At 43.5% G+C, this 10,922-nt stretch overlaps 1 protein-coding gene across 1 annotated transcript; it reads left to right on the plus strand.

The window, feature by feature from the left end:
- The first annotated feature begins 2,991 nt into the window (after window positions 1–2,991).
- On the plus strand, window positions 2,992–4,355 carry LOC138969651 (uncharacterized). Its single transcript, XM_070342510.1, has 4 exons — window positions 2,992–2,998; window positions 3,253–3,303; window positions 3,538–3,607; window positions 4,337–4,355. The coding sequence occupies exons 1-4, from the start codon at window positions 2,992–2,994 to the stop codon at window positions 4,353–4,355; spliced, it is 147 nt and encodes a 48-aa protein (XP_070198611.1).
- Window positions 4,356–10,922: the final 6,567 nt, after the last annotated feature.

The raw sequence follows: 10,922 nt of genomic DNA on the forward strand, positions 1-10,922 counted from the left end.
ATACATATCCTTGTTAGAAGAAAAGGGTTGTGAATAACAAGTGGAAAAGTACAAGTACTTACATACACTGACACAGTCAGGACAACCGATAGAAAGAGCAACTGTTTGTGTAAGGAACTGTTCTGCTTTGCATAAGGCCGTGCACTCTCCGCCCGCCCCCCCCTCCCTCCGTCTGTGTGTGTGTGTGTGTGAGCGCACGCACGCGTGTGTGTGTGGCTCAACTGTATTGTGTGTATTCCCTCCACAACCCTTTTGACAATGTTTTTGGTCGTGGAAGCTTTGTAATGACCGTTGGCGTAGCAAATAACATTTTCTGAGTTCTCTCTCTCTCTCTCTCTCCCTCTCCAAAACGCACACATTTATAACACACACACACACGCGCGCGCACTGAATACAAAAAAAGTGAGTTAAACTTAAAACCAGTTTAATGGATTAAAACAACAACAACAACATAAAAAAAAACTGAGTCACACCCACGACCAATGCCTCTGGTTCTAATTGTACAAAAAATGCCTTCCTGGGCTATTATGGCTCTTCAGTCATGACAAATTTATAACAGGCTAAAATGACTGAATAGACAAACAAAACAGATGAGTTAAACATAAAATCAGTTTAATGGATAAAATCAACAACAACAACAAGAACATAAAAACAACAACAAGAACATAAAAACAACATAAAATACAACAAAATAAAATACAACAACATAACAACAACATAAGAAAAATAACATAAAAAGATAACAACTGATTCACATCCATGACCAATGTCTCTGGTTATAAATGTAACAAAAATGCCTTCTGGGCTTTTATGGGTCTTCGTGACGAATTTGTAACAGGTTAAAAACAAGAAGGGCAAAGCCCATACGACTCACATGCTTTACACATTTTTCCTACCAAAATACATGTGACCTTGACCCAAGGTCAAGGTCATCCAAGGTCATGCAACACAAAGCTGTTAATTCAAGACATATGAAGTACAATGGTGCTTATTGGCTCTTTCTACCATGAGATATGGTCACTTTTAGTGGTTCACTACCTTATTTTGGTCACATTTCATAAGGGTCAAAGTGACCTTGACCTTGATCATATGTGACCAAATGTGTCTCATGATGAAAGCATAACATGTGCCCCACATAATTTTTAAGTTTGAAACAGTTATCTTCCATAGTTCAGGGTCAAGGTCACTTCAAAATATGTATACAATCCAACTTTGAAGAGCTCCTGTGACCTTGACCTTGAAGCAAGGTAAACCAAACTGGTATCAAAAGATGGGGCTTACTTTGCCCTATATATCATATATAGGTGAGGTATTGAATCTCAAAAACTTCAGAGAAAATGTGAAAAATGTGAAAAATAGCTGTTTTTTAGGCAACATTTATGGCCCCTGCGACCTTGACCTTGAAGCAAGGTCAAGATGCTATGTATGTTTTTTGGGGCCTTGTCATCATACACCATCTTGCCAAATTTGGTACTGATAGACTGAATAGTGTCCAAGAAATATCCAACGTTAAAGTTTTCCGGACGGACGGACGGACGGACGACTCGGGTGAGTACATAGACTCACTTTTGCTTCGCATGTGAGTCAAAAATGATTGAATGGAGAAACAAATTAAACAGAACAACTCCTTGACAGCTATAGAATCTGGATAAAAATCAGTTGGTGAGGAAGTTCAGGGCATCCTCATTTAGACTACCTTTGTGGACACCACCCGCTCAAAATGGCCACAGAGATTTCGGAGGTAAATGTTCTCCTCGGACCTGTCTACCCCATTTATCGGGAAAAGGGGTGGGTGTGGCAGCCATCCCCGCGAGCATTCGGAAGTGGCTGTGTACACCACAATGGTGGTTTGAAGGAGTGTGGCAGCCGCGAATATCTCTACATCCGAACCCCATGAACGGGGTCGGAGGGTGTTGTGAGCGAGATAATCACCTACATCTCCATCCACGTATGCAGAGAAAGCCTGGTGATTCCTGCACATGGTGTCGATTATTTTTTCTCGGACAACCATGTGCTGAGCCTGGCTACCACACAAATCAAGGCTTATGGCACGATACAGGCAGTTAGAAGGGAAATTACTCTTACCACACTTTGGTGACTTGGGTCTACTTTCGTTTTCTTACAACCGGTCTTGCAACAACGCATTTGTGCTGCTCGGGACCAGAGATTTGCTTTCATACAACCGGACTTTTATACATCCGATTTTCATACAACCGGAAAATTCTAAGTAATAACAAAGAGTAGCTTCTGCCGGGACCCTGCCTACCCCTTTCATACATCCAGACTTTCATACATCCGGTGTTTTATACATCCGGTCTATACTGGTCTCACGTCTTGACATTATTGTATTTTGCTCTACATATCTTCACAGCCTTCTTTCTCACTGTTGGTCGCTGTGGCCTCTCACGTCTTGACATTATTGTATTTTGCTCTACATATCTTCACAGCCTTCTTTCTCACTGTTGGTCGCTGTGGCCTTTCATATCTTTACGTTATAGTAGTTTTCTCTACATCGTAACATGTGTTCACAGCCTTGTTTCTCAGTGTTCGGTCTCAGTGGCCTTTCACACCATTACGTTATTGTATTTTCCTCTGCATATCTTGACAACCTTTCTCAGTGTTGGTGTCTCTGTCTTTCTACATTTGACGTTTTGGTGTGCACAGGGATGAAGACCAGCCTGCTACTATTGTTGACCCTGACGCCACCCAGCCTGAGGGTTGGCTGGAGGATGAGCCCCGTCTGGTGCCCGATCCTGAGGCCACCAAACCTGAGGACTGGTCAGTCTGGTTTTACACAAAGAAAACATTGACAAGCTCTTAGAGGAGCACTGTGCAATCCACTTCTTGCAATCTTCTGAGAAAGAGTTGACAGTTCATTAAATGTAACAAGGAATGGGTCACACATTATAAGCCTCAGAATGTTTGTCAGTTCCAGATTTGCTGACTATAACCAGGGTTGGGGTGCAGGAAGCAAAACTAGGTGCTGCCCAAATGGGTGGTATGCAGCCGTGGGTTGGGGTGCAGGAAGCAAAACTAGGTGCTGCCCAAGTGGGTGATATGCAGCCGTGGGTTGGGGTGCAGGAAGCAAAACTAGGTGCTGCCCAAATGGGTGCTATGCAGCCGTGGGTTGGGGTGCAGGAAGCAAAACTAGGTGCTGCCCAAATGGGTGGTATGCAGCCGTGGGTTGGGGTGCAGGAAGCAAAACTAGGTGCTGCCCAAATGGGTGCTATGCAGCTGTGGGTTGGGGTGCAGGAAGCAAAACTAGGTGCTGCCCAAATGGGTGCTATGCAGCCGTGGGTTGGGGTGCAGGAAGCAAAACTAGGTGCTGCCCAAATGGGTGCTATGCAGCCGTGGGTTGGGGTGCAGAAAGCAAAAATAGGTGCTGCCCAAATGGGTGCTATGCAGCCGTGGGTTGGGGTGCAGAAAGCAAAACTAGGTGCTGCCCAAATGGGTGGTATGCAGCCGTGGGTTGGGGTGCAGGAAGCAAAACTAGGTGCTGCCCAAATGGGTGGTATGCAGCCGTGGGTTGGGGTGCAGGAAGCAAAACTAGGTGCTGCCCAAATGGGTGCTATGCAGCCGTGGGTTGGGGTGCAGAAAGCAAAACTAGGTGCTGCCCAAATGGGTGCTATGCAGCCGTGGGTTGGGGTGCAGAAAGCAAAACTAGGTGCTGCCCAAATGGGTGCTATGCAGCCGTGGGTTGGGGTGCAGGAAGCAAAACTAGGTGCTGCCCAAGTGGGTGCTATGCAGCCGTGGGTTGGGGTGCAGGAAGCAAAACTAGGTGCTGCCCAAATGGGTGGTATGCAGCCGTGGGTTGGGGTGCAGGAAGCAAAACTAGGTGCTGCCCAAATGGGTGCTATGCAGCCGTGGGTTGGGGTGCAGAAAGCAAAACTAGGTGCTGCCCAAATGGGTGCTATGCAGCCGTGGGTTGGGGTGCAGAAAGCAAAACTAGGTGCTGCCCAAATGGGTGCTATGCAGCCGTGGGTTGGGGTGCAGGAAGCAAAACTAGGTGCTGCCCAAATGGGTGCTATGCAGCCGTGGGTTGGGGTGCAGGAAGCAAAACTAGGTGCTGCCCAAATGGGTGCTATGCAGCTGTGGGTTGGGGTGCAGGAAGCAAAACTAGGTGCTGCCCAAATGGGTGCTATGCAGCCGTGGGTTGGGGTGCAGGAAGCAAAACTAGGTGCTGCCCAAATGGGTGCTATGCAGCCGTGGGTTGGGGTGCAGGAAGCAAAACTAGGTGCTGCCCAAGTGGGTGCTATGCAGCCGTGGGTTGGGGTTGGTTAAAATTGAGATTAGTTGTGATTTCAACACATCAATACCGCGGCTTGTTCCCACCCAGTTTTGCTTCTCAGCCCTGAACGTCACAACACAGTCAACAATAAGTGGCTTTACCACCTTGCTTTGCTTCTCAGCCCTGAACGTCACAACACAGTCAACAATAAGTGGCTTTACCACCTTGGGTTGCTTCTCAGGCCTGAACGTCACAACACAGTCAACAATAAGTGGCTTTACCACCTTGGGTTGCTTCTCAGGCCTGAACGTCACAACACAGTCAACAATAAGTGGCTTTACCACCTTGGGTTGCTTCTCAGGCCTGAACGTCACAACACAGTCAACAATAAGTGGCTTTACCACCTTGGGTTGCTTCTCAGCCCTGAACGTCACAACACAGTCAACAATAAGTGGCTTTACCACCTTGCTTTGAAAGGTAAAAGTTGAGTACAGTAAAACCTGTCTCTAACGGACACCCTTGGGGAATGGTAATAGTGTCCCTATTAGACAGGTGTCCCTTCTTCACAGGTGGAGGGGCCGGGGCAATATTTTACAAAGAGCACGTAAAATGAACAAGACACTTTTTGTCAGTCCTGTAGTACGGTATGTATTTATTGGATTGAACATGAGACTCACTGAAAATGTGAGTAAACAAATGATACATGTAGCAAACAACAACAACAACAACAACATCCCCCCCCCCCCCACCTACCCCGTTCCCTACACACACTGTGCATTCAAACTTACGCAAGTCGGACGTCACAAAGCTAAAAATGGCTGACTCTTCATCAGTCATTCAACGGGAAATTCCGCAGTGTGTCTCGACCAAATTGGGTCAGCTCTTGTTTCATTCAATTTTTCTAGTCTCAGCATAAATGCATGGAACAAAAATTTAGCTGTGTTAACTATTGTTTCCTTCGAACGATTGCTTACAAAGAGAGAGAGAGAGATCATCACGTCTTTTTCCGATTTGATCCTCGCGATCTGTGTTTTACCACATCCCATCTCCTTCGCCACATCTCGGCATGATTGGCCGCTATCTAGTTTTTTCAAGGCAGCGACACGCTGCTCTAAAGTCAACGCTTTTCTTTTTCCTGCTGGAGATTCCATTTTCAAACACAGTAGTCTACTGTTGCTTTTAGTTGTGACTGTATCCACAATGCGGAAAAGCGAAAGAGAGCGAAGCGAAAGTGAGTGAGCGAAAGTGGGTCTTCATCTAAACAAGCCACTGATTGGTCAGAAAAGGGACAGGACAACCAATCAACAACCATTTGTGCTACGGCTACGGCTGCCGAGCACTGACTGCATAACAGTCGAGTTTTCGAAGTTGCGTTTTTATGTACGTTGTGTCCGTTTGTGACAGTGTTTACACTTCCTACGGTCCGAAAAATCGTGTCCGCGTCCGTAAGTGGCAGGTGTCCGCCCGTTAAAGGTTAGTTATTGTTGAAATCGTGTTCGTGCCATGATAAACTGTCCGTATGTAGCAGGTGGCCGTTACAACAAGGGTCCGCTAGACTCAGGTTTTACTGTACTTGAGACCAAAGTATCATGTTGTTCCTTTTCTGTGCAGGGATGATGAAATGGATGGTGAATGGGAAGCTCCGCTGATTGGTAAGTCTTGTGCCGCTCCATCAGGTGTTGAATTTAATACATTGCGGTGCAGGGTAACGCTAACATTCCTTGAAACGTTGCATGGCCCATGATTCTTTCCATCAAATCTGCAAGTATTTCTGTAATGCTTGTAATAACATAAACTTTGATCTTACCTTCTAGAATTGATAACTGAAAACATTAAAGGCACAGTAAGCCTCCCGTAAACCATCACAGATAATGTCAGGCTTTTACACACAGTACAAACACCCTTCCATTTGAACGCTCACCGAACGGGAACATCCTAGGTGCCCTACGTAAAGAGCGAGCAATTTTCAAAGAACTAATTTTGAGGATTGTCTCCTCACACAATCGGACCGTGGTGCGTTTTGGCGCTAGACCTAACTTTTTTAGACCTGGATTTTTCTTGATGTTGCAATGAGCTAGGTTTTCTCATACATTGCAGTATTGCTAGCATCCTCAAGGGCACTTCCCTTGACGCAGCATGGTATAAGTCACAGCTTCCGTCCCGGGATTGGTATTTGGTTTGATAAGAGGGCTCTATCTCCCTCAAATTTAGGCTGGACTTCCTTACTCATTTCACAAATCTGCTCCATCCTTTTGTATCCGCATCTCCTCCCTGAGTAAGTTTCTTGCTTTCGGAGATCATAACTTGTTTAACCGTCTGGTTAGGGCCCTCGTCAGATACCGGGTCCGGACATTGCCTATTAGTTCCGTAAATCAAATAACTTCTCTTTATCTCCATCAATCTTGCTTGTGATAAAGATATTCCATGGGTCACTTTGGCCAAATGGTTAGCCACACTGTTTTGACAGGCCTATCTTTGTGGTAAGGCCAGTCATGTGACAATCAGGCAGTCCTGCCTCTTTCTGCGGTCAGAGCTCAGGTGGCTCTAGCCTGGGCCTGGTCAATAGCAGTCCTCCGCTTCGGTCTACTCTCAGAGGTTCTGGAGTTAGCCTGCTGGCGCTCAGAGAACGTTTTTATCATTTACTACCTCAGAAATGTCGCTGGAACGCGACAGGACGGTAGTTCCGCTCTACCAGCTATGGTATCAGCAGGAAAGTTCTCTGTTCTTGATATTATGAATTTCCCTCCTCCTACAGTAGCAATCTGCTATATGTGAGTTGGGTAAGATATGTAATTTAATCACAAATTTTAGTAATAAATTTTCATTTGATTAATATACTTACCTAACTCACATCGTTTATTCCCTCCCGCCTCCCCGCTGTTGGGTGTATATATTTCTAAAAAAAGAAGTGAGTTGGGCATATGCGCACGCATACGGAAGACAGACTCAGTATTGGTCTGGCCTTGATACCGGTATGGGTATTGGTCACTCTTTTTTAGAGTTGTCTCCCTTGTTACCAAGGGGACGCGTACAGCGTTACCAGCACTGAACTAGGGTTAATTGCTATATGTGAGTTGGGTAAGTATATTAATCAAATGAAAATTTATTACTAAAATTTTTGAATTCCGATGTTTTATTGAAACAAAATATTTGTGTACTTTTTTTCTGTTTTAAGATGTTTTGACCAATTAGTTAGCCGTTGCGCTGAAAAGACGTTTTCCGATTTACCGGAAGCGCGCGTGTTCTCAGCATTGAATCTTTGTTCTTAGACTTAGTTCAGCGTCTGCGTGCCAACTTGTAATTGAAGTGAAACATGGAAAAGAAAAAAAGAGTGCGAGATTCAGATGGTGAAGAGAAGACACCAGCTCTGTCACCAAAGAAGAAGAAAAACGGCACAACAGTGCTGGAAGTCCAGTTATTCTCAAGACAGTCCAGTGAATGAATGTCAGAATGACGAGACCAAAGACATTTTCAGAACAAATGTTACAACAGTGTTGATAATAATAATAATAATAATAAATGAGCATTTATATAGCGCAACATCATAACTTTACAATTATGCTCTTTGCGCTTGACACATTTAAAATTAAAACACAGTTATACAAGCATTTACATCTACATTCATAGTCAACAACGCTTAATTAAAATTATTAAAAGCATACACCATCACACATACATTACAAAAGATTCTTCCACTAACTAAGTAATAAAAACATGAATAAAATAGGTAGTAAAAAACAAGGAAATACCAGCTGAATACCCTTAATCAAACAGAACATGTTATCAACAATGCTGAAAACTGTCCTAGATGTTTATATACATTATCACTAAAACAACAAATACACTACATGTAGCCTACTGATGGACTGAGAAAACAAAATCAGGGGTTGTATTTCTTGAAGAGGTGCGTTTTAAGTGCTCGTTTGAATGCTTGGGGTGACTGATGTTTCACCTTGGCTTGTTAATAAATAGTAATTCCCATTCTACTGCGTCATAGTGTTTCAGTTTGTGTGCTTTGTGAGCAGAATTATGTCTTGAACTGTCGTTACAGCTTACTACTGAAACATTTTAAAAGCTACTGAAATTTGGTTTGTTTACTACTGATGAGCGTTTTGAGTGTGCACAGGTCTGCGAAAGCCATCGCTAGAGTTCTTGTGAACCACAGCCGTTTGTTTCGTGCATAGTCAGAGGTACATAATAACGTGCTATTGCAGATAAGCTCACAGCGAATTACAAACTGACGACAACATTGTGAAAAAGGGAAACTGGATCACACGGGTTCACGATGGCTCAGGGGTAAGATAAACCACGCAAAAATAAATTCTTTGAAAATTGCTCGCTCTTTACGGAGGGCACCTAGGATGTTCTCAAGCGGTGAGTGTTTAAATGAAAGGGTGTTTGTACTGTGTGTAAAAGCCTAACAGTATCTGTGATGGTTTACGGGAGGCTTACTGTGCCTTTAATTTCTGATATAACTCTTTTTTATGTGTCAGTTTTTCTGTCGGGCAAATTTCGGCATTTATTTCAAAGAATATGATTCTTATGAAGATTTTCTATATGATTTTGAGGAATCAGTTCTATGTTTCTTCGACCAATAAAAGGCAATTCTGATGTTCTGTAAGCTGTAGAGTATGCATGTACTTGGATGAAGAATTGACAGCATGAGTGAAATGAAGTTGAGGTTGAGGTTGAGGTTGAGGTTGAGGTCCTGTGTGTGTGCAGACAACCCCAAGTGTAAGGAAGCCCCTGGGTGCGGAGAATGGGAACCCCCCACCATCCCCAACCCCAAGCACCGCAGCAAGTGGTCTGCTCCCATGATCGACAACCCCAACTACAAGGTGAGGCTGGGAACCCCAGGGGGTAGAACGTGTACAGTGGAGTCCGGGTACAACGAATCTCAAGGGAGATACATTTTAGTTCGTTATATCAGTAATTCGCTGTAGAGTTTTCAACCCTGAATGGCCTCAAGACAAGTTTTCCCACTCACCTTCAAATGATCGTCCCATCGATCTTTCCTTGGAGAGTACAATCTCTGCATGTTTTCAACAGCTTCATAATATAATCCATAGAGAGGCATAGTTCAAATGTTCACTTTACTGTAATTTTAGAAGTAAAATTTAAAAAGTCGTGTAAAAGCATGTACCTATGCAAATGAGTTCAAAAGGTTCGTTGTAGTCGGAAAGTAACAAGTAAGAAATAGAAGGCTGTCTGCCGGGAAATCAATGGCAGTTCGTTAAAAGCGGGATTTTGTTATATCCAGGTTCGTTATAGCTGGACTCCACTGTATCAAGAAGATAAACGTTTCTGTCAATATGCTTGATGTCTGTGTGTGTGTTCGTAAAGGTTCGTCATGAAATGTGCAGTTTGTATGTAGCATCTTTTCACCTTGAAATATATTAGTGTGTTTGTAAAGGTCTTGCTTCCTTGATTACAATCAGGATTGTTTCATACTCGTGTTGTAAGTCATTCAGCATTATTTTTAGGGTCACATTTACCACATTACATTTTAGAAATTGTGTAGACTTCTTAGTAAATATTTGTATTATGCAACTGACTAATTGTATTGATGTTTTACTTTCTTTCTAGGGCGTATGGAAGCCACGTACGATTGAGAATCCAGCGTACTTCGAGGACAGCGAACCTTACAAGATGACACCCATTGTAAGTCAACATGGTTTTTTTTTTTTGCGGCCTCTTATTATAGTAATGTATTGAACACTTTGACTCTGACGGAAGAGCTTGGATTCATGGTTGTGTAACGAGATAAATGTCGTCAACTGATCCACGCACCTATTGTTGTTCTTGCCTGGGTTTATTTGAAACAAACTTATAACTGAACTAACTAGTTTGGCAGGCTCATTTCAAGCAAGAGTACGTTACGTTTTCTCAGTCAGACAGCTCCAGCGCACAGATCTACCAAGTAACTTTCAGCCAGGCTACAAATACATTTAGCTTTATAGTTGCGGACTCTACACACTTCTCGCAAGCTCTGTATGGCATACTGTGGGCAACAGTAGCTTAACATTTCCAGTTTCAATGATGTGTTGTTTTTCCTCATTTAGGGAGCTCTGGGTCTGGAGCTTTGGTCCATGTCTGACGAGATTCTCTTTGACAATTTCATCATCACGGATGACCTCGAAGTGGCCAAGGAATTTGCAGCCGCCAGCTGGGATATCAAGAGCAACGAAGAACGAGCAGCATCTTCAGCAGGGGTATTCATTCACCGCTTTTTAACTCAAAATAATTTCCAAAAAAATACACAAGACGTTGAGATTGACCTGTTTTGACTGAACAAGCTATCTAACATGTGGACCATGAATTTTTGTATGGTTTATGAGATTGATATGGAGGCTTTTGATTCATTTGAATTTTCTTACTAATAACAAAAAGCTCAGATTATAGAGTGGATTGTTTTTGTTTAAAACAGAGCTAGTGTCAATGAAAAGGTGTTTCAGTTTGTATATATATACGCTTAAACATGTTAACTTTTCTAAAGAGCCTTTCAGCCTTCTCTGTCAATAGTGTAAGAAGCACACGTTGTGTTGAAGAAACAGTGTTACATGTATTTGCTGTGTATGGTGGGCACACAGTATTGACACAGTTCCATGCCATGCTCTAATGTCACCCCCCCTGTTCCAGCGTACGATATTTGAAGCGATAAAAGAGGCGACGGACGAGCGGCCGTGGCTGTGGG

The sequence above is a fragment of the Littorina saxatilis genome, linkage group LG6 (assembly GCF_037325665.1).
Source record: "Littorina saxatilis isolate snail1 linkage group LG6, US_GU_Lsax_2.0, whole genome shotgun sequence".
Lineage (NCBI taxonomy): Eukaryota > Metazoa > Mollusca > Gastropoda > Littorinimorpha > Littorinidae > Littorina > Littorina saxatilis.

Bases quoted from the DNA above. Each gene is read 5' to 3' on its own strand.
- LOC138969651 (XM_070342510.1), top strand. The intron at 3,304-3,537 runs GTGCAGGAAGCA...GTTGGGGTGCAG, and splicing joins CTATGCAGCCGTGGGTTGGG to GAAGCAAAACTAGGTGCTGC.